This window comes from Bos indicus x Bos taurus, chromosome 16 (assembly GCF_003369695.1).
Source record: "Bos indicus x Bos taurus breed Angus x Brahman F1 hybrid chromosome 16, Bos_hybrid_MaternalHap_v2.0, whole genome shotgun sequence".
Taxonomy (NCBI): Eukaryota; Metazoa; Chordata; class Mammalia; order Artiodactyla; family Bovidae; genus Bos; species Bos indicus x Bos taurus.
Window position 1 is genome coordinate 54,325,132 of NC_040091.1, and position 24,635 is coordinate 54,349,766.

The window sequence follows — 24,635 nt, forward strand, 5'->3', positions numbered from 1 at the left end:
GTTTGTTATGTGGATTTCTCACTTCCAAGTTCTAAAATTTATGTGTTATAAACTGCCGCATAACAAACAGACACAAACCTTAGTAGTTTAAAACAACAATTATTTATTTGGCTGAAATCTACAGTTTTGGCATGGCTCAACAGAGGCTTGTCTCTGCTCCATACAGCACCAGCTGTGGTGGTTCAACTGGAGGATCCAAGATGATTCACCCACATCACTGATGACCGCTGGCTGGAGCTCAGCCAGGGCTACGAGCTGGGCCTCAGTGCCTGTCCATATAGGTCTCTCCACAGGTTGGTTTCCAAGAGCCAGCATCCCAAGAAAACTAGTTAGAAACTGTATCATCTTTATCTTTTATGATCTATGAAAGTCACATAGTTTTACTTTTACTGTAGTTACAGGCCTGCCCAGGTTCATGATGAGAGAGAACAGAGACCCACCTCTCTATGTGAGGAATGTCATGATCACATTGAAGAAGAGCAAGTGGGATGAGAGATGCAGCCATCTTAGAAAATGCAATCTATCACAAATTAGATGAAACACTGGGATGGACTGTCAGCCTTTCACAATTATGGTAATTGAAGTAGCACCTGACTGCTTTAGCTTAGTCTAGAGCAACATATCTCAAAGGCTAGACCATATGCCAGTTGTTGTAATTCATTATATGAGTTCCCTCATACATGGAAAAATGAAAAACATAGAAGTCTATACTAAAAGTTAATTTATTCAATTTTAAAGAGTAGAGCCTTATACTGAAGTCATATCTTCCTGTTTTTTCTGGCGTTAATATTTCTTTTCTTTTATTAAATGATAGTCATAACAGACATTAGCTGTTTTCTTAATGATGTCATACCAATCTCCTCCCCCTCCTCTTTTTTTTTTTTTACAGTTTTCCAATCAATGAAAAAAAAGCCTAAGGAACCACCATCTAAAAGTAATCAGAACACTCTTATGTACCTTTTACTACCTCTTAAATAATGTGATTTAATTTACTAGTATGTACTTTGAAATAGTAATTAATTACTCTGTGGGTGTTCATCTTCAAAGTCATGCAGCTACCTGAGTACAGCTCAAAGTCATGCAGCTACCAGAATAATAGCTCAAACAGAATTCAGACAGGATTCACAAAGTATCAGGACCTGTGACACACCTGTAAATATACCTATAATTCAATGTAACATTAAGTCACAAGATACACCATGTCTCTCAAAACTTACTAAAGTTACAGATCTATAGATATAAACATATATTCAGACCCTCACATTAGTGAAACGCTTAAAATGAGATTCAGGAATTCCTTGATAATCACCAGGATCACATGACTAAAAAGTAATAGGGGACTCAAGAAGAAAGCTTAGAAATAGAGAACAAACTAAATACACAATCGTAATTCTGGATGTAAGTGTGGCCTAGCTTCTGGAGGAGCAGAAGTTGACGTGGGGCATTGGCACAGCAAAATATGGAGACAGGATTCAGGAGTCATTTCTGCAAAGGTTAACAAGCTCTATAAATGAATGAAGACTAGTGAATTCTACGAATAAGGTGGTGCCAAAACTATTATTCACTAACTTACTATGTTACAGGCTCTTTGGGAATGAAGAAAAACAAGACAAAGTCCCTACCCTGAAAAAGCTCACAGTCGGGACTTTCCTGGTGGTCCAGTGGCTAAGAATCCTCCTTGCGATGCAGAAAACACTGGTTCGATCCCTGGTCAGGAAACTAATATCCCACATGCCTCAGAGCAACTAAGCTTGAGTGCCATAACTATTGAGTCCATGCACAACTAGAGAGTCCATGTACCACAACAAAAGATTCCGCATGCTGCAACTAAAACCCGATGCAGCCAAATAAACAATTAAATATGTTTTTTAAAAAAAAGCTTATAATTCATATATGAACAATTACATAGAATATAGTACAGAGCTATTAATGTTATGTGTGCCCCAAGGGATTAGTTCTTACTAACATTGGGGATAGAGATCACGGAATAGAGAATTACAGATTGCTTTCCCAAGGGTTGGGATTGACTTTTTTCAGCTTTATTGAGGTACAATTGACAAGTAAAATTGAAAGATAGCATTGACTTTCGAAAAGTTCCCCTATCTTGAAGCCGGATGAAGAAGAGGAGCTGGTGTCTCAGCCCATTCAGGCTGCTGTAACAAACCCATCATAAGGTTTGTTGTAACTTATATACAAACATTTACTTATATTTCTGGAGGCTGGGAAGGCCAAGTTCATGACACAAGCAGACTCTCTTGAGTGTGCATTCTAGATGGATATCTTTCTGCTGTAACCTCACATGGTACAAGGAGCAAGGGAGCCATCTAGGGACTCTTATGTAAAGGGCCTCATCAGCAGCCTCACTGACCTTATCACCTGCCAAGGCTTTGCCTCCTAATACTCTCACAGAGGGCATCAAGTTTCAAAATAGTAATCTGGAGGAGGGGACACAAACATATTCATAGCAGCTGCTGAAAAGAGAAAAGTAGTCTGTAAGAAAGTAAAGGAACCATAAGGACATAAAGGTGCCAATGTGAATTTCAAGAACAAGATATAAAGATAAATAAAGGAGAGGGTTTATTTTCTACTCAGTCTTATCTAGGAATCTTTGAAGTGAGATTCAGAAATCCTTTCCTCGTCACTAGAAAGCAGTGTCATATTCACGATCAAGGCTCAGAAAATGTAGAATCAGAGCAGAAAGGACAAAAATGGCATCTGGCCTTTGCCCAAATTATTGCCGTGCTTAAAGGGAATAGACTCCTCACAATCTATAATATCGAGAGAATGGAACAAACACTGATCTCCTTTTTTGCACTACTCCATAATACCCACTAGATCTATCAATGAGGGGGCTGAGAGGCACTGCCCTGCTCTTCTGCTCAAGGCAACTAAATGTGAATAGCTCATACATTAAAAAAAAAAAAAATCTCAAAACTTTTACATTTGTGATACAGTGTTACCTCAAAACTGTGCCTGAGAAAATGTCAACTGACAAGGAATTACTGAACTGCTCATTTCGTTTCCTTCCCTTCAACAATGAAAAACTAGCTTTTAGGGTGGGACAAAGAAGAGAATAATTTTATTCCTATAGAACTTTTCCTGAAAGTCACAGAGTAGCAGAAGGTTCAGGGGCTCTTAGACAAACTAGAAAAAATGACATTTCAAATCACTAATATGAAACCAACAATTATATTTAAAACCTAAGTAATATAAAACAGAAGGAAAATGACATGTAATACAGTTAGGGGACAATAGAGGATGAGATGGTTGGATGGCATCACTGACTCAATGGACATGAGTCTGAGCAAGCTCTGGGAGTTGGTGATGCACAGGGAAGCCTGGCATGCTGCAGTCCATGGGGTCGCAAAGAGTCGGGCACGACTGAGCAACTGAACTGAACTGAACTGATTGTCAAACCTACAGATTAAGTGAAATCTAAATATAAAACTAAACAGATCTCTGTTTATCAATTTAAAAACAGAAGGAGGTTAAAGAAACAAGAAGATTTACTAAGAGACCACGTGTATGCATGCGTGCTTAGTCACTTCAGTCGTGTCTGACTCTATGTGACCCTGTGAACTGTTACCTGTCCATGGGATTCCCTAGGCAAGACTACTGGAGTGGGTAGCTATGTCCTCCTCCAGGAGATCTTCCTGAGCCAGGGGTCGAACCCACACCTCTTACCATCTCCTGCATTGGCAGGCGGGTTCTTTACCGCTAGTACCACCTGGGAAGCCCACTAGGAGACCACATCCCACCTTAAAGGTGAATTTTATTTTGGAGGTAAGAAACTAATATTTGTATAAGCAGAGGACTCTTATCTGAACCATCCTTAATATTTCCTTGCTCCAGAATGTCATCCCATAGCTTTCCTTTTGAGGAAGGGAGAACACATTTTTCCTCTGGAAATGGTCAATGTGTCTTAAAAAAAAAAAACAAAACCCTCAATTGAAGAGAAACTCCCTGCCTCAATTACATAGAAAACTGTCAGATTCTCTAAGCAGCTTTTATAACTCCCATCTGGTCTTTGTGAGTGACTCATACTCAAGTGTTCTCTGGAACTCACATTAGACTGATTTGCAAGGGCAGAGGCAAGGCCAGAAAGTCCGGACATAAGCATGCTGAATGGGATAAAACAAAACAAGCATGATTTAATTTCATATTTAAACATTTTTCTAAAACCCCACATCTGTTTTCTTAACTTCAGTGAGCACAGATAGGTTTGCCTTTATAGACATAGAAGACGATGTGGCCTGTTATTAAAACACATACTCAATAGAAGGTATGATCTTGACTTCTTTTCTGATCGTGGCTTACTATACAGATTTGGCACTTTTCACTTGACCTGAAAGGAAGAAGATTTTTAAATTACATTTAATTAGCATGCTACAGAAAACAAAAATGAAGCCAGCTTTTAAAACACTGGGCATGAAATAAATCAGTATATCCAAGCCTGAAGCAGTCATTGATGAAATCCTGATGTTGGTAGGTCAATTCTCCCCCAACCTTTTTCTTTTCCCACAATATTTAAAGCTGTGAGGTCACACTTCTCATATAAACAGTACTACTGTTCCTAATTGAGCCATTTGAGTAAACTGCTTAACCTCACGTCTGAACTTTCTTCATTGTAAAACAAAGGGGTCGTTTCAGAGGTTCCATCAAGATCTAATATGAAGGTGTAAGATACTGAGGTGCTCGGAGGGGATACAGAGGACCTGGGTAAAGAGGCAATATTTAAAATTCAAATATAGTATATTTACAATGTTGTGTTAATTTCTGCCATACAGCAAAGCGATTCAGTGTGTGTGTGTGTATATAAACAACTTTTTCATATTCTTTCCCATTATGGTTTCTTACAGACTATAGTTCCCTCTGCTATATAATAGGACCTTGTTTATCCATACTACATATAATAGTTTATATCTGCTAATTCCAAACTCCCAATTCACCCCTTCCCAAAGCCCTCCCCTACCTTGACAGACACAAGTCTCTATGTCTGTGAGTCTGTTTCTGTTCTGTAGATAAGTCCATTCGTGTCATATTTTAGATTCCACATACAAGTGGTATCATCATGGTACTTATCTTTCTCTTTCTTACTTCACTTAGTACGATAATCTCTAGGTCCATCCATGACGCTGTAAATGGGATTATTTCATTCCTTCTCATGGCTGAGTAGCATCCCATTGTGTGTGTGTGTGTGTGTGTGTGTGTCACATCTTTATCCATTCATCTGTCAATAAACATTTAGGTTGTTTTCATATCTTGGCTATTGTAAATACACTGCTATGAAAATAGGGGTGCAAGTATCTTTTTGAATTATAATTTTTTCTGTATGTATGCCCAGAAGTGAAACTGCTGGATCATATGGCAACCCTATTTTTAGTTTTTCGAGGAACCTACATGCTGTTTTCCATAGTGGCTGCATCAATTTACATTCCTACAACAGTACAGGAGGACTTCCTTTTCCCTGCTCCCTCTCTGGCATTTCTTTCTTTGTAGACCTTTTATGATGGCCACTCTGACCAGTGTGAGGTGGTACCCCATAGTTTTGATTTGCACTTCTCTAATAATTAGTGATGATACACATCTTTTCATGTATCTATTAGCCATCCATATGCCTTCGTTGGAAAAATGTTTATTTAGGTCTTCTGCCTATATTTTGATTGGGTTGTTTGCTTTTTTTGGTGTATGATCTTTTTTATGTGTTGCTGGATTCAGTTTGCTAGTATTCGGTTGAGAATATCCGCATCTAATTTGTCAAAAACATTGGCCTATAATTTTCTTTTTTGGTGGTATCTTTGTCTACTTTTGGTATCTGGGTAATAGCAGCTTCATAAAATGTCTTTGGGAGTGTTCCCTTCTTTTCACTCTTTTGGAAGAGTTTGAGAAGGATTCATGTAAGTTCTTCTTTGTATGTTTCATAGAATTTTCCTGTGAAGCCATCTGGTCCTGACTTTTGTTTGTAGAGAGCTTTTTATTACAAATTGTATTTCACTTTAGAGATTGGTCTGTTAAAATTACCTATATCTTCTTGATTCAATTTTGGTATGCTATATGTTTCTAGAAATGGCTTCTTTTTTCCTAAGTTGTCCCATTTGTTGGCATATAATGGTTTACAGTATTCTTTCATAGGTTTTTGTGTTTCTGCAGTATCAGTTGTGATTTCTCCTCTTTCATTCCTGATTTTGTTTTTTGTTTTTTTTAGATCATCTCTCTTTTCTTCTTGGTGAGTCTGGCTAGAGGATTGTCAATTTTGTTTACTTTTTTCAAAGAACCACTCAACTTTATTTTCTATTGCTTTTTAAATTTCTATCTTATTATTTCCTCTCTGATCTATATTATTTCCTTCCTTCCACTGACTTTAGGTTTTGCTCGTTCTTCTTTTTCTAACTGTTTTAAGTGGTTCAGTTCAGTCACTCAGTCATGTCTGACTCTTTGAGACCCCATGAATCACAGCACACCAGGCCTCCCTGTTCATCACCAACTCCCGGAGTTCACGCAGACTCATGTCCGTCGAGTCAGTGATGCCATCCAGCCATCTCATCCTCTGTCGTCCCCTTCTCCTCCTGCCCCCAATCCCTCCCAGCATCAGAGTCTTTTCCAATGAGTCAACTCTTTGCATGAGGTGGCCAAAGTACTGGAGTTTCAGCTTGAGCATCATTCCTTCCAAAGAAATCCCAGGGCTGATCTCCTTCAGAATGGACTGGTTGGATCTCCTTGCAGTCCAAGGGACTCTCAAGAGTTTTCTCCAACACCACAGTTCAAAAGCATCAATTCTTTGGCGCTCAGCTTTCTTTACACTCCAACTCTCACATCCATACATGACCACTGGAAAAACCATAGCCTTGACTAGACAGACCTTTGTTGGCAAAGTAATGTCTCTGCTTTTGAATATGCTATCTAGGTTGGTCATAACTTTCCTTCCAAGGAGTAAGCGTCTTTTAATTTCATGGCTGCAGTCACCATCTGCAGTGATTTTGGAGCCCCCAAAAATAAACTCTGACACTGTTTCCACTGTTTTCCCATCTATTTCCCATGAAGTGATGGGACCGGATGCCATGATCTTCGTTTTCTGAATGTTGAGCTTTAAGTCAAATTTTTCACTCTCCACTTTCACTTTCATCAAGAGACTTTTTAGTTCCTCTTCACTTTCTACCATAAGGGTAGTGTCATCTGCATATCTGACGTTATTGATGTCTCTCCCAGCAATCTTGATTCCAGCTTGTGCTTCTTCCAGCCCAGTGTTTTAAGTGGCAGATTATTTATTTCAGATTTTTCTTGTTTCTTGAAGAAGGCCTGTATCACTATGAACTTCTCTCTAAGAACTGCTCTTGCTGCATCCCACAGATTTTATATGGTGGTGTTCTCATAGTCATTTGTCTCAAGGTAGTTTTTTTATTTTCTATTTGATTTCATTGTTGACCCATTCATTTTTTAGTAGCATGTTACTTAGTCTCCACATAATAGATTTTTTCTTTTCTTTTTCTATGGTTGATTTCTAGTTAATGAAATTGTGGTCAGAAAAGATGCCTGAAATAACTTGTATACTCTTAAATGTATTCAGGCTTGTTTTGTACCCTAGTATGTGGTCAATCCTAGACTATACTCCATGTGAACTTGAAAAGAATGTGCATTCTGGTTTTTTGTTTGTTTGTTTTTGGATATAATATCCTGGACAAAATCAATTGTCTGTTAGATTTTGGTCTCCCCAGTGGCTCAGCAGTAAAGATTCTACCTGCAATGCAGGAGACACCAGTTTGATCCCTGGATCGGGAAGATACTCTAGAAGAGGACAACCCACTCCAGTATTCTTGCCTGGAGAATCCCATGGACAGAGAAGCCTGGTGAGTACAGTCCATAGAGTTGCAAAGAGTCAGACACAACTAAAGTGACAGCACACATGCACACACAGCATGTTGAATTTTATCATTTAGGATCTCTGTTGCCTTACTGATTTTCTTCCTGAAACATCTATTCATTGGTGTGAGTGAGGTGTTAAAGTCTCCTACTATTGAGGTATTGCCATAAATCTCTCCCTTTACATCTATTAGTATTTATTTTATGTATTTGGGTGGTTCTATATCAGGTGGATTGTATTGTATTGTTTGTATTGGATTGGATTGGGTTGTTTGTATTTGATTGTATTGTATTGTTCCTTTTATCATTATATAGTATCTTCATTTTTATCTTTCTTTATGACCTTTAAAGTCTATTTTGTCAGATATGAGCATTGCTACAACCACTTCCTTGTCATTTCCATTTGCATGAAATATCTTTTTCCATATCTTCACTTTCAATCTATGTGTGTCCTTTGCCCTAAAGTAGGTCTCTCATATGCAACGTATTCAGTTCAGTTCAGTTTAGTCACTCAGTCGTGTCCGACTCTTTGCGATCCCATGGACCGTAGCACACCAGGCCTCCCTGGCCATCACCAACTCCCAGAGTACACCCAAATTCATGTCCATTGAGTTGGTGATGCCATCCAACCATCTCATCCTCTGTCGTCCCCTTCTCCTCCTGCCCTCAATCTTTCCCAGCATGAGGGTCTTTTTAAATGAGTCAGCTCCTTGCATCAGGTGGCCAAATATTGGAGTTTTAGCTTCAACATCAGTCCTTCCAATGAACACCCAGGACTGATCTCCTTTAGGATGGGCTGGTTGGATCTTTCCTTTTCTCCTTTGCTTTTTGCTTCTCTTCTTTTCACAGCTATTTGTAAGGCCTCCTCAGACAGCCATTTTGCCTTTTTGCATTTCTTTTTCTTGGGGATGGTCTTGATTCCTGTCTCCTGTACAATGTCATGAACCTCCGTCCATAGTTCATCAGGCACTCTGTCTTATCAGATCTAGTCCCTTAGATCTATTTCCCACTTCCACTGTATAATCATAAGGGATTTGATTTAGGTCATACCTGAATGGCCTAGTGGTTTTCCCCACTTCTTCAATGCAACGTAGTGTAGGCTCTTATTTTTTTATTCAATCTACCACTGATGCCTTCAGATTGGAGAAGGAGTCTCTTGACATTTGAGGTAATTATTGATATGTATGTATTTATTGCCACTTTAAACTTTTTTTCTGGTGACTTTGTATTTCTTCTTTGTTCTTTTTCTTTTAGTTTTTCCTTTTGTGGCTTGATTTCTTTTGTATTATTCTTGTGCTCTCTTCTTTTTGGTTTTTGTGAATCTATTGTATGTTTTTGATTTGTGGTTACCCTGCTTTTCAGTATGTTAACCCCTTCCTACATCTACTTGCTTTAGTGAAAGTGACATCACTGTCATGTCCGACTCTTTGTGATCCCACGGACTGCAGCCTACCAGGCTCCTCCATCCATGGGATTTTCCAGGCAAGAGTACTGGCATGGGTTGCCTTTTCCTTCTCCAGGGGATCTTCCTGTCCCAGGGATTGAACCCAGGTCTCCTGCATTGCAGACAGACGCTTTACCATCTGAGCCACCAGGGAAGCCCACTTGCTTTAGACTGGTAGTCAAACAGGTTCGAATACATTCTAAAAAAAATATCATTTTCTTACTTTCCTCCCCCACATTTTATGACTTTGATGTTCTATTTTACATCTTCATTTATCCTTTTGCTGTTCATTGTGGTTATCACTTTCATAGAAAAAAATTTATTTCATTTTTAAAAATCTGTGTACTGCTCTCTTCCTCAGCTATGCATACAGAAGTGGCAGCCATCTCCTACTTGGCATCATGACTGCCCCCAGGCCCCTTGTGAAGTTCAAGATCTTCAAAAAGAGGCCAAGAAGTTCATCCAACACCAGTCAAATCAATATGTCAAAATTAAGTGGAACTGGCAGAAACCCAGAAACACTGACAACGGGGTGTATGGGAGATTCAAGGGCCACATCTTGATGCCTAATACTGGATATAGGAGCAACAAGAAACCAGAGCACATGTTGCCCAGGAGACTCTGGAAGCTCCTGGACACAACATCGAAGAGTTTGAAGTGCTGCTGATATGCAACAAATCTTACTATGCTGAGATTGCTCACATCTCCTCCAAGAACTGAAAAGACTGAAAAGACATTGTGGAAAGAGCAATCCAGCTGGTTATTAGAGTCAGCAATCCCAACATCAGGCTATGCAGCAAATAAAATGAAGAGACAGCTCATGTACACATTGTGTTTGTGTTAATAAAACCATGAAACTCATCAAAAAAAAATGTGTTACTGACTCATTTAATTTATTTCCACCTGTGATTGGCTCTTTCCTATAGATTCTTGCTTCTTTTCTATTTAAAGACAATCTTTCAATATTTCCTTCAGAACAGGTTTGGTATTGCTCTATTGTTTTACCTTTTACTTGTCTGAGAAACTCTTGATCTCTCCTTCTATTTTAAATGATAATCTTGGTGGGTAGAATATCCTAGATTGCAAATTTTTCCTTTCAGGACTTTCAATATATTTTGCTACTCCTTTCTGGCCTGCAACATTTCTGTAGAGAAATCAGCTAATAGCTTTATGGAGGTTCCCTTGTAAATCACTCAAGAGTTGGACATGACTTAGCGACTAAACCACCACTTTTCTCTTACTGCCTTTAGAACCCTCTCTTTATTTTTAACTTTTGCCATTTTAATTATGTTTTGGTCTGTTTGAATTCATCTTGTTTGGTACCCTCTGTGCTTCCTGTACCTGGATATCTGTTTCTTTCTTTAGATTTGGGAAGTTTTCAGCCATAACTTTTTAAAATACACTTTCATTCCCCTTTTTCTTCTGCTTCTGGGAGCCCTATTATGTGTAGGTTGGCACACTTTATCACTGGCTCAATGGACAAGGATCTGAGCAAACTCTGGGAGATAGTCAAGGACAGGGAAGCCTGGCGTGCTGCAGTCTATAGGGTAACAGAGTCGGACATAACTTAGTGACTGAACAACAAAATAATATAAAGGTCTTTTTATATTGCTTTCATTTAAAAAAATTTTTCTTTCTGTTTGCTCTTCTGACTGGGTGAAAGTATTTAAGTCGCTCAGTCATGTGTGACTCTTTGTGACCTCATGGACTATACAGTTCATGGAATTCTCCAGGCCAGAATACTGGAGTAGGTAGCCTTTCCCTTCTCCAGGGAATCTTCCCAACTCATGAATCGAACCCAGGTCTCCTGCATTGTAGGTGGATTCTTTACCAGCAGAGCCACAAGGGAAGTCCAAGAATACTGGAGTGGGTAGCATATCCCTTCTCCAGCGGATATTCCCAACCCAGGAATCAAACTGGGAAATTTCTGACTGGGAGATTTCCATTATTTTAACTTGCAGATCACTTATTCATTCTTCTACATTATCAATCTGCTACATGTTGCCTTACATTCAGTTTTTATCTCAGCAAATGAATTTTCTAATTTTTCTTGGTTCCTCTTTATAGTTTCTAGTTCTTTTTTTTAACAGTAATCTGCATGACTGAGTGACTTCACTTTCACTTTTCACTTTCACGCATTGGAGAAGGAAATGGCAACTCACTCCAGTATTCTTGCCTGGAGAATCCCAGGGATGGGGGAGCCTGGTGGGCTGCCGTCTCTGGGGTCGCACAGAGTCAGACACGACTGAAGTGACCTAGCAGCAGCAGCAGCAGCAGAATTTCTAATGAAAGCCCTGTTTAATTCATTCAGCATTTTCATTATTTCCTTTTTTAACTTGGTGTCTATTAAGCTGAAGAAGTCTGTTTCATTGTTCTTTCAGGGAAATTCTCTTGATCTTTCAATCAAAGATTAAAAGTGGGAGTGGTTCCTCTGATTCTTCATTTTACTTATATTTCTCTTACTCTATGAGTTTAGGATAAACAATTATCTACTGTGGTCTTGAAGGGCTATTTTTATGTAAAAGTATCTCTACCTAGCTTGTGTCTGTTTAATATATTTGGTACAAGGGCTGTTTGTTAGTATGGATGCCTGCAGCATCTTTCCTCAGTGTGTGCTGGCCATTATCCCATTGATAGAAGGTATGACTGATGATGTGGTGACCGTAGCCTGCACTGGATGCTGAATGGGGCCTCTTCTTTGCTCTGTGGTTGTCACAGCGCTGTTAGAGTCAGGGTCTGCTTCCTAGTTGTTAGAAAAGAAGCCCCCAGATCCATTTCTAAGCTTCACTGTGTGGTAGGCAGGACTGGAGTGCTCCCACTACAAGAGGAGCAACTGAGCATTCTTCCATTGGAGCTGTTCACCAGGAGCACACTCTGTGGTATCGCCTGTCACCCATTGTGGGGGCTCACAAAGTACACTATTGTGTACACTACCCTGGGCCCCACCTCCACTGTGGGAATACAGACAATCAGCCCTGTGTCCCTCACACACTATGTTCACAAAGCCACTAATGCAGATCCACAGGCGCCAATCCACTGAAGTCAAGCACCAGGACCACAGCAGTTGCACAACTGGGAGATAACGGAAGCAGCCCAGACCCCAGCCCCACCTTCATGTGCATGCACACACAAAGCCCACAGCTGCTAAGGCCAGACCTATTCCAGCCACAGGAGCACCCACTATCCACTTGCATGTCCCAGAGGCACTGAGTTACAAAGCTAGCAACAATGTTGTAGATCATATAGCCATTGGAGAGAGGGCTCTGCTTTCAACTCTGCCTCTGAGTGTGGGCATCCTTGCATACCCCCAGAGTTCACACAGGCAGCTCTGAGAAAGAAGCACCTATGGCAGACCCCACCACCCGCTTCACTCCTGCATTAACAATGGGGTTTCAAGGGTAGCGCAGGCCAGCCATGAGACTGTCAAAAGTGAGGCTGCTATGACGGGCCCTGTCCTTCCTTTTGTGCACCTCTTAACAATGGCATTTCACTTCTATGGCAGGCTGGGCTTCTTCCATGTACACCTCTGCTTTTGGCCCATATAACACTCTAGCTCCTTCAGGTTGTCTTTGCAAGACTAACCCCAGTTCTTTCCCCAAGTCTGTCCTCTGAAGCATGAGTTTCAGCACACAGCCTCTGCACACACCAGCAGGTGCATATCTCTGGCTGGGGACTGCAGCAAGGTGGTACAGGCCCTCTATGCTGGTTTCTCTCTTTTCTGCCTGCTACAAACTGACTGCTGTGTTCTCCTCCAAGCCTCTGAAGCTCCCTTTCTGTCCTGGGTGATCTCACCACCAGTGTGACGACTTCCTAGGGCATGGGAACCTTTCCTCCTCTGCAGCTCTCTCCCAGGGGCACAGATCCTGTCCTGCTTCCTTCCTTCTTTTTCTTTTATCCTACCCAGTTACATGGAGATCTTCCCTGCACTTCTAGGTATCTGAGATTTTCCATTCAATAGTGTTCAATAGTTATTCTGTGATAACTGTTCCACATATAGATGTATTTCTTATGTATCTGTGGGAAAAGGTGAGCTACATGTCCTTCTATACCACCATCTTGATTAAAGCCTCTGTAATTATTTCCCAGAGGTGATAAGGGAAAGAGAAATGATTGTTGGGCCAGACTAACATAGTGATAGCTCAGGGAAAGGTGGGAATTGACTGTATAAGCATCTTGACCATCTCCTTCCTGGACTACACTGGTCTCACTCCCTCTGGTCTCTTCTCCCTCCAAACCATTTTGCAAGGAAAGCCAGATTATTTTCCACTACTTAATCCCTCATTTTTCCTACTCCAAACAAAGCCCTTAACGGCAACCCATGACCCTGAAAGTAAAGCCCAAACATCTAAGCTTATAATTCAGTACTTTTAATGAAATGATCACAAGCTAACTTTCAACCTTATTTTCTACTCTTCCCCAATTCAGACTCAACTACAATCAGCCAGATGGATACTGACCACTTCCCTATTTCCGAATTTCAATTTTTCATCATCATATTGTACTTTCATAATTCCCTATATACTCCACCCTGGCTACCTATCCTTCCAGGAAATTCCTCTTTCTTCATGCTTTCTCTTTATGTTTAGGCCTCCCTGAGTTACACAGCATTTAGCTTATCCTTTCAAGAATACTTGTTTACTCACAAACTGGGTAATGGACTCCTGAAAGACAAGAACAATGTAAAGGTATCTATTTCCCTTCAGGGACCTAAGACAGTGCAGTGGGTATGCTCATTCAATGTTAGATACAGATGGCAAGGGACAGTCTGTCATACTACTGAGGATATATTCAGTACCTTCACTTTTGAAAAACCACAGTTCCTTTTGATAAACATAAATATCTAAGGTATTGGGTATTCACATTCAAAAGAAAGAAGTTGGATTCCTACCTGACACCATAAACAAATAATAACTTAAAATGAATCACAGACATGTTTAGACATACAGGTCAAAAAACTGTAAAAGTCTTACAAAAAAAAAACATAAAAGTAAATCTTGGAGAACTTAGACAAGGCAATGTTTCTCTGATATGACACTGAAAGCACAATCAACAAAAGGAAAGATAGATAAATTAGATTTCATCAAACTTAAAGCCTTTTGTGCTTCAAAGAACACAATTAAGGAAATGAAATGATAATTCACATAATGGAAGAAAATATTTGCAAGTTATATATCTGATAAGAGCTTTATACCCAAGATATACAAAGAACTTTTACAACTCAAAAATAAGAAGAAAAATACAAACATGTGGAGACTAAACAACATGCTGCTAAAAAAACCAATGAGCTAATGAGTCAGTCAAAGAGAAGAACAGAGAATACTTCAAAACAAATGAAAACGTAAACACAACTTTCCAAAATCTACAGGATGTAGAAAAGGAAGTTCTAAGAGGAAAGTTTACAGCAATAGAGGAATACGTCAAGAAACAAAAGATATCTCAAATAAACAACCTAACTTACCTAACCTTCCTTTAATTTCATATAAAGGAATTAGAAAAAGAAAAACAAATAAGGCCCAAAATCAGCAGAAGGAAGGAAAAAAAATCAGAGAAGAAACAAATACAATAGATCAATGAAATCAGTACTTTTAATAAATAAAATTGATAAACCTTTAGCCAGACAAATCAAGAAAAAAAGAGAGCCCAAATAAACAAAATAAGAAATGAAAGAGGAGAAATAACAACTGATATCACAGAGATATAAAAAAGTCATAAAAGAATGCTATGAACAGTTACATGCCAACAAACTAAACAGCCTAGAAGAAATGGTCAAATTTCTAGAAACATAAATTTTCAAACACTAAATCAAAAAGAAACAATTTGAACAGATCAATCAGCAGTCATGCAATTGAATTTGTAATTTTCAAAACTTCTAGAAAGCAAAAGACAAGACTGAATGACTTCACAAAAATTTTACCCTACATACAAAGAAGAGTTAATTCCTATACTCCCAAATTCATTCTATGAGGGCATCATTATCCTGATACAAAAATCAGCCAAAAATAACTTCAAAAAAAAGAAAATTACAAGTCAATATCTCTGATAGACTGTATCTCAGAAAGTCTTGTCAAATACTACATACAATTACTTACATGTGGAGTCTAAAAATTTTTTGCAAAAAACAATGAAAGTAATAAAACTAACAGACTCACAGATATACAGAAAAAACTAGTGGTTACCAGTAGGAGGGGAAAGACAAGAGGGTAAAATAGGGGTAGAACAGTAAGAGATATAAACTACTACACATGAAATAAACAAGCAACAGGGATATACTGAACAACACAGGGAAGTATAGTCATTGCTGCTGCTGCTGCTGCTACTAAGTCGATTCAGTCGTGTCCGACTCTGTGTGACCCCATAGACGGCAGCCCACCAGGCTTCTCCGTCCCTGGGATTCTCCAGGCAAGAACACTGGAGTGGGTTGCCATTTCCTTCTCCAATGCATGAAAGTGAAAAGTGAAAGTGAAGTCGCTCAGTTGTGTCCAACTCTTAGCGACCCCATGGACTGCAGCCTACCAGGCTCCTCCGTCCGTGGGATTTTCCAGGCAAAAGTACTGGAGTGGGGTGCCATTTACTTCTTTGTTAATAGAACTTTAAATTCTATTAACATATTGAATTACTATGTTGTATACCTAAGACTAATATATTATAAATCAAATATATAGTTCAATTTAAAAAACAAGGAGACAACTCAACTTAAAAATAGGCAAAAGATTCAAAAAGACATTTCTCCAAATAAAATATGCAAATGTCCAGTAAGCACATGAAAGAATGTTTAACATCATCAGTAACTAAGGAAATACAAATGGGAACTACATTAAGATACTTCATACCCACTAGAAGAGCTAAAAAATATTTTTTAAGATAATAACAAATGTTGATAACAATGTGGAGAAAATTGGAATCCTCTTATATATTGCTTATGAAAATAGAAATTTGGAAACAGTTTGGTAATTCCTCCAAAGGTCAGAAATAGAGGTACCATGTGACCCAGCAATTCCCCCTCTAAATACAGACCCAGAGAAATGAAAACATGCGGCCACATAAAAATTTGTACACAAAAGTTCACAGCAGCATTATTTATAATAGTCAAATGAACAGAAACTCAAATGTCTATTAATGAACAGATAAATTTGAATCCACACAATAGACTATGATTTAACAATAAAAAGGAATACTGACATATATTACAACATGATGAAGCTTAAAAACATTATGCAAAGTGAAAGAAGCCAGACACAAAAGGTGACAGACTGTATGATTCTATGAAATGTTCAGAACAGGCAATCCATAGAGATAAAAAGTAGATCAGTGGTTGCCAGGGACTTGTGGAACCAAGGAATGGGCAGTGACTACTAACGGGTATGGTGTTTCTTTGGGGGTAATAAAATGGAGAAATTATGTGGTAAAATTAGACAGTGGTGATGATTATATAACTGAAAATACACCAAAAACCACTGAAATGGACATTTTTAAATGGTAAATTTCATGGTATGAGAATTCTATCTCAATAAAGCTGATAGCGTTAAAATCTTAGGTACATGTGCCACCAAGATTCTGACAGTGTACCTTCTCCAATAACAGTACAGTCTTCCCACAACAGGCTTTTGAAAGTATAGACCTTCATCACTGAAAAAAAAATTTTTTTTTCAAATTCTGCCTGTCTCCTTGAAAAACATGCTTTCTGGTTGAAAATCATTAGTTAAAACCATAGCAAATTGCATAAAATTAAATGATTAGTGATGGTAATAAGATTAGTACTAGACATTATAGAAATAACTCAGTCATTATTTTTAGCTATTATTAATATTGGAACTGAATGAAACTGAGTTATGGATTAGAGCTTATAATAAGGTTAATGGCTACTTCATGAAGATTGTTGAAATCTGATTATCTCAGAAATAACAACACTGAATCTAATTTTTATGCAACTTTCAAATCATTTTTATCCAAAACTTACGTGGTGTAGCCATTTTCGTGAAGATAGGAGTCACAATGTCTTCCAATTGCTGTTTCTGCTCAAACAGCTCATTAATGGAAGCTTCCAAATGGGTTTCCAACCATTCATTTTTTACACGGCATGCACTGAGGAGGATATTCTAGAGACAGAAACAAGGAATTTACTTTCCACTTGTTTATTTAAAAATGAAACTCTATAGTATCTCTAAACCAGCACTCTGCAACAGAACTTTCTATGATGATGGAAATGATCACAGAAATATCTGCACAGTCTAATACAGTCACCATTAGATGCATATAGCCAGGGAGCATTAGAAAAGTGGCTGGTGTGACTGAGGAGTTGAATTTGTAATTTTAATTAATTCTAATTTATAGTCACATGAGGCTAGGGGGTACTGTATCCGATAGTGCAGTACTAACACTAGTGAAATGTGTGTATAATGAAACTCATTAATCTAGAGTCATGATGCCTTGGGCCAGTCTACATCCTCTCCCTATTTCTTTATTTTCAGTGAGCTCTGCATGGCAAATAGATGGGGAAACAACGGAAACAGTGACAGACTTTATTTTCTTGGGCTCCAAAATCACTGCAGATTGTGACTGCAGCCAAGAAATTAAAAGACACTTGCTCCTTTGAAGAAAAGCTATGACCAACCCAGAGAGCATATTCAAAAGCACAGACATTACTTTGCCAACAAAGGTCCATCTAGTCAAAGCTTTGGGTTTTCCAGTAGTCATGTATGGATGTGAGTTGGACTATAAAGAAAGCTTGAGCGGAGAAGAATTGATGCTTTTGAACTGTGGTGTTGGAGAAGACTCCTGAGAGTCCCTTGGACTGCAAGGAGATCCAACCAGTCCATCCTAAAGGAGATCAGTCCTGGGTGTTCATTGGAAGGACTGATGTCGAAGCTGAAGCTCCAATACTTTGGCTACCTGATGTGAAGAACTGACTCATTGGAAAAGACCCTGATGCTGGGAAAGATTGAATGCGGGAGGAAAAGGGGACAACAGAGGATGAGATGTTGGATGGCATCACCAACTCAAAGGACATGAGTTTGAGTAAACTCCAGGAGTCGGTGATAGACAGGGAAGCCTGGCGTGCTGCAGTCCTTGGGGTCGCAAAGGGTTGGACACTACTGAACAAAGAGTCGGACACGACTGAACTGAACTGAACTGTGGTAAGTGTTTGCAAAATTTGGGAAAAGTGGGTGGATGGTGTGCACTTCATGCAACTCAACAGACAATGCCAATATTTATTCCTTCTTGGTGATTCACAGGAGAAGGAAGTGCAAGAAATGAGCAAAACCTCACTGAAAACCTCTCAATTTGCATTTCAAAACATCTCTTTGCACATGAGCAGCAAATTGCTGGTATCTGATTTAAGATGTTCATTATTCTATGATTTGTAATAATAAGGAGACATGAATAAATTTATTACACGTCCTGTCCATATTATTAAATAAGCAACATTATATGCAGAAGTATAAAGAATGAAGTGGATTTGTAAAGATGTCCATGATATATTCTTTAAAGGAAAAGAGAAAATTAAAGAATAATTTGTATAGTATGATCCTATTTTTATAAAAGCAAAATCTCTTATATTAATAAAACTATATATATGCATACATATATTTATATAAGTGAGGAAAAGTATACTGAGATTAGCACAAAATTGCTATTAGAATCACAGGGTAATAAGACTTGATAGGGTAAAAAGAAAATTATTAAGTCTACTTTAGATGTTTTGTTTTATTCTAACCATTAGTATAGGTACATAATATTTTCTAGCTCAAATAATCAAATATTTAAAAACTGAAATTAAAAAGGCTTTCACAGTAACTAGTTTGACAAAGCACTGTTTGTGCCAGAAAGATTGTTTCGCAAATCTTATAGATACAGTAGCTCTTCTAATAGAATTCTATCTATACTTTGTTTCATAAGAGATTTTGTAAAATGTTTTACAAACAAGTGAAATGTGTGTTTTATCATGTTCTCAGACTTGCTGATGTCTTATACTTTTAGCAGTAGCTAATTTTTTTTCATCAGAATTAAAAGTCACAGAAAATTCATACAATGTCCTGCCCAGAAATGCAAGAAATAATTTAAAACCCAAACACATTTCTAATACCTTTAGCATACCTTTTTTTTAGTATACATCAAAAGAAATCAACTAGTTCACACGTAGTACTTAGTATATGACAAATGTGGCAAGCTGGCTTTACAATTAGCTATCTTTACACCTGTGTATTTTTCTATCATGTAAACTTTGATACATGAAAAAATAGGCAGTGTATATAAGTATATATGTAAACATATAGACCAAAATATATGATGTATATATAAGTTTTGAAGCAAACTAATGAAATGAGTATCTAATCAACAGAAGAACAAGAATGCTGCCAGTACTATTAATGCTGCTTCTGTCAGCAGTTTAATAAGAAAGGGGAAAAAAAAGGAAGGAAGGGAAGGAGAACGGAGCAGTGAGGATCACCACCTACCTCTAGTGCTTAAGTGTAGCAGTTAAATACAAGGGGTAAAAATCTCAAAAGACTTCAGAACAAAATATAAGCACAAGGTTGTACCTTGTCTTCCTTATAAAGCTTCCCTGGTCCCTTTTCTGTATCTGTAACAGTTGCAGAGACCTTTGCAATATATTTTTTCAGTGCCAGCCTTGCTTCTGAAAGAAAAGGACAGTAAAAATGCTTAATAATAAGGCAAAGACCAAGAAAATTCACTCCACAGTTTATAATGTAATTTTATAAATCCAGAGCTTTATAAAGACTGTATAGATTTGTTACAGTTTTCCTTGGGGAAATTCAAGAAAGATAACACTTAACTAACACAGTGATTCGGGGTACTTACTATATTAGTGTGTGTGCGTGTGTGTGTGTGTGTGTGTGTGCGCGTGCGCGCATGCATGCACGCTCAGTCACTCTGTCATGTCTGACTCTTTGCAATCCCATAGACTATTGCCATCAGACTCCTCTGTCCATGGAATTTTCCAGGCAAGAATACTGGAATAGGTTGCCATTTCCTATTCCAGTAGAACTTCAATTGCGCTAAAAATTTTAAAGCGCAAATAAATACAAAATGTGACACCAAAGAAACTACAGTCAAAATATCAAAATATCTACTCTGGAAAGTGAAAGTGAAAGTCACTGAGTCGTGTCTTGACTCTGCGACCCCATGAACTATACAGTCCGTGGAATTCTCCAGGCCAGAATACTGGAGTGGGTATAGCCTTTCCGTTCTCCAGGAGATCTTCCCAACCCAGGGATCAAACCCAGTTCTCCCGCACTGCAGGTGGATTCTTTACCAGCTGAGCTAATCTGGAAAAAGGAACAAAAAGTATTTCCAATAGAAAAATTATTGGGACTTCCCTGGTGGTCCAGTGGCTAGGACCCCACGCTCCTGATGCTGGGGGCCCAGGTTCCATCCCTGGTCAGAAAACCAGATCCCACATGCCACAATTAAGAGTTTGCACGTCTGCATGCTGCAGCGAAGACTCAGTATAGCCAAATAAGTAAATGCCATTTGTTTTACCCTTCAAAATAAATTAAAAATAGCTTCCCTCTTAAAAAAGTGTTTAAAATAATTCCATTCTCTATAAACACCCATCACAAAATTTGCAAGACTTGTTTAAACAAAATCACAACACTGAAAGAAATATAGAGACGGACAGATTGAATGTAATAAACAGTAGATTTGTTGTTATTGTTTAATTGCTCAGTTGTGTCTGATTCTTTACAACCTCATGGACTGCAGCCTGCCATGCTCTTCTATCCATAGGAGTTCCCAGGCAAGAATACTAGAGTGGGTTATCATTTCCTTCTCTGGGAGATCTTCCCAGATCAGGGATCTAACCTGCATCTCCTGCATTGGCAGGAGGGGTCTTTACAGCTGAGCCACCTGGGGCTTCGACATGGCTCCAGCCCATGTAGAGTCAGAGAGGACTTAGCAACTGAACAACAAAACAGGATTAGCAAAGTATTAATAATACTTCAAATTAATTTAACAATTGATCATGTCCTGTGACTGCTGTAACAAATTGCCACAAATCTGGTGGCTTAAAACAATGCAAGCTTATCCTGTAGTAAATTCTAGAGGCCACAAGTCTGGAATCAGTTTAGCTAAGTGAAAATCAAGGTGTTGGTGGGGAAGATTCTTTCTATGGGTTCTGAAAGGAGAATCTATTTCTTTGCTGTTTTCTACCTCTAGCTGCAGCCTATACTCCTTGGCTGGTGGCTCCTTCTTCAATCAAAATACACCAGTCCAATGTCTAGTTCCATCATCAAATCACCTCCTCTTCTGTGTCAAATCTCCTGCCTCTCACTTATAATAAAGACACTTGTGACTACATTTAAGTCCCAGCTGGATAACCCACGATGATCTCTCCATCTAAAGATCCTTAGTTTAAGGATCCACAAGATCCCATATGAGGTAACATGCTCAGGTTCCAGGAGTTAGAACCTAGATATCTTTGGTAGACATTTTTCAGCCTACCATAGCCTACCCTCTGACCCCCTCAAACTCACATCTATCCCACATGCAAATACATTTACTCCATGCCAGCATCTAAGTTTCAATCCATTACAACATCAACTCATGTTCAAATGTTCATCTAAAATATCATTAGCTCAAAAGTCTCATCTCCTCATACAAACAAGGTATGTGTGAGACATTGGTATGATCCATCTATCCTGGGGTAAAATTCCTCTATATCTGCAGACCTGTGATACTAGAAAACAAGTTTTCTATCCCAAAATACACTGGTGGGACAGGCACAAAGCAACAGTTATAGATACTGCCATTCAAAATGTGCGAAATTAGAAGGAAAAAAGGAGTCACCTCGGTCTCAAGCAATTCTGAAATCCCACAAGGCAAATTCTATGAGGTATCATAGCCTGGGAGTGATACCTCTTGGCCTTCAGCTCCAGCCTCAGTCATCCTTCCTTTTTCATGAAAGATGAAAAGTTTTTGCAGCTGAACCGTCTTTTCAATTACAGCTTCAAATCTACCATTCATGTTGCAAGCAGAATCAATTCTCTAAACTGGAATCTAAGGTTTAGGTTTTGGCTCCACTAGTTGGTGACCTGGAGCCAGTGGTGGTTCCAGAATTTCAGTACAGGAGGAAGTAAAGTACAGGAATTAGTTTGAAGAGGAGACTAAGGGACTTGTCATAAAACTGTATTTGTATAATAAGCATGCTGATTTTACTGAGTGCATATATTTATTTTGGGCGGCCTGGTAGAGAAAGCAGCTTACTGCAATCATCTTCTAATGCCACCAGACCTATCTGAGCATTCAGGCAACAATATACCACAGACTGGGAAGTTTATAAACAACAGAAACTTGTTTTTCATAATTCTGGAGGCTGGCAAGCCCAAGATCAAGCTGCAACATGGTTGCAGTCTAGTGAGACCCCTCTTCCTTCACTGCCAGCACCTCCTCAAGGTGCCTTCACATGGTAGAAGGGCCAGGGAACTCTGTGGGGACACATTTTTATAAGACCACTAATCCTATTTATGAGGCCCCCACCTTCATGTCCTAAGCATCTCCTAAAGGCCCCATGTCCTAACACCATCACATCAGGCATTAGAAATTCAACATATGCATTTGTGGGGGAACACAAACATACAGACCATAATAGTATCTTAACCCCTCTAACCTCAGTTTCTCCATCTATAAAGTGGAAGTATTATAATACCACCCACATACGGTTGTTCTAAGAATTAAAACATAGTATAATACACACAAATTTCTTGACACAGTGCCTGGCACACACGAAAGTACTCAGTAAGTTTATTATTAGGTCACTCTTCTCCTCCAGACTTTGTAAGTAACTCCCTATTGGCTACTGAATAAAATGCAGGGCCCTCCAAGACCTATCTAGCCACAAACAATCTTTCCAGCTTCGTCCCTTCCTACATTCATCCAGAGACCCTATCAATCATTTACTTCCTGTTCCCTCTGCCTGCTGATATCATTAGGGCTCACTCCTTTAGTTCTTCAGGTCTGTCTTCAAACATCACCCTACCAGAGAGGCCTCTCCTGATGGCCCTCTGTAAGTGTAAGCACACACTCACTCATTCACTTGCTGGCAACTTCATAACCTCCTTACCACTCTATTTTTCTTCATGGCACTTCACAGATAAATAGATTTAGATCATTTTATTTTCTGTATCTCCCTACTAGAAAGTAAACTCCATAAACATAGTTTTATGCCTAGGTGTGTAAGTATCCTCAGCCCCTAGAACAGTATTTACCTCATACGAGGTGCTCAATAAATATTTATAAATGGAATGTTGCTGCTGCTGCTAAGTCACTTCAGTCGTGTCCAACTCTGTGCAACCCCATAGATGGCAGCCCAACAGGCTCCCCCGTCCCTGGGATTCTCCAGGCAAGAACACTGGAGTGGGTTGCCATTTCCTTCTCCAATGCATGAAAGTGAAAAACGAAAGGGAAGTCGCTCAGTCGTGTCCGACCCTCAGCGACCCCATGGACTGCAGCCTTCCAGTCTCCTCCATCCATGGGATTTTCCAGGCAAGAGTACTGGAGTGGGGTGCCGTTGCGTTCTCTGAAATGGAATGTTACTCAGCCATAAAAAGGAATGCATTTGAGTCAATTCTAATGAGGTGGATGAACCTAGAGTCTATTATACAGAGTGAAGTAAGTCAGAAAGAGAAAGATAAATATTATATACTAATGCATATAAATGGAATCTAGGAAAATTGTACTAATGAATTTATTTGCAAGGCAGCAATGGAGAAGCAGACATAGAGAACAGACTTATGGACATGGGGTAGAGGGGAGGAGAGGGTGAGATGAAAAACTGACTCATTAGAGGGTCAGCAAAAAACCGACTCTTTAGAAAAGACTCTGATGCTGGGAAAGATTGAAGGCAGGAAGAGAAAGAGATGACAGAGAATGAGATGGTTGGATGGCATCACTGACTTGATGGACATGAGTTTAAGCAAGCTCTGGGAGTTGGTGATGGACAGGGAAGTCTGGTGTGCTGCAGTCCATGGGGTCACAAAGAGTGGGACATGACTGAGTCCCACTGAGTGACTGAACTGAACTAAACTGAATGGTTTACAGAATTTCTTTGCTTATCATGTTTCCTCAACCTAGATGGCCCTCTCTGCCATCCACCAAAATTCTACTCATTCTTCAAAGCTTACTCAAAATGCACTCCTATGAAACTCCTAATTCCCCCTGGTAGAACTGAGTGCCCTATCATCCATTACATGATTATAATTTGATTTAGCCCTGAGTATAATCTGGAAACAGTGTCAGACTTCATTTTTTGGGGCTCCAAAATCACTGCAGATGGTGACTGCAGCCATGAAATTAAAAGACGCTTACTCCTTGGAAGGAA

The 24,635-nt window shown here is 39.1% G+C and overlaps 1 protein-coding gene and 1 pseudogene across 1 annotated transcript in view; one reads left to right on the forward strand and one right to left on the reverse strand.

Moving 5' to 3' along the window:
- Positions 1–83: 83 nt before the first annotated feature.
- Positions 84–24,635, reverse strand: part of ANKRD45 (ankyrin repeat domain 45) — a 47,584-nt gene continuing 23,032 nt past the window's right edge. The window contains exons 4-6 of the mRNA XM_027565362.1: positions 19,840–19,934; positions 17,259–17,397; positions 84–4,345 (exon numbers count right to left, since the gene is read on the reverse strand). Coding sequence (XP_027421163.1) covers positions 4,317–4,345; positions 17,259–17,397; positions 19,840–19,934 — 263 coding nt within the window. The 3' untranslated portion in view covers positions 84–4,316. The remainder of the gene's footprint in view (positions 4,346–17,258; positions 17,398–19,839; positions 19,935–24,635) is intronic.
- On the forward strand, positions 9,412–10,156 carry LOC113907019 (annotated as a pseudogene).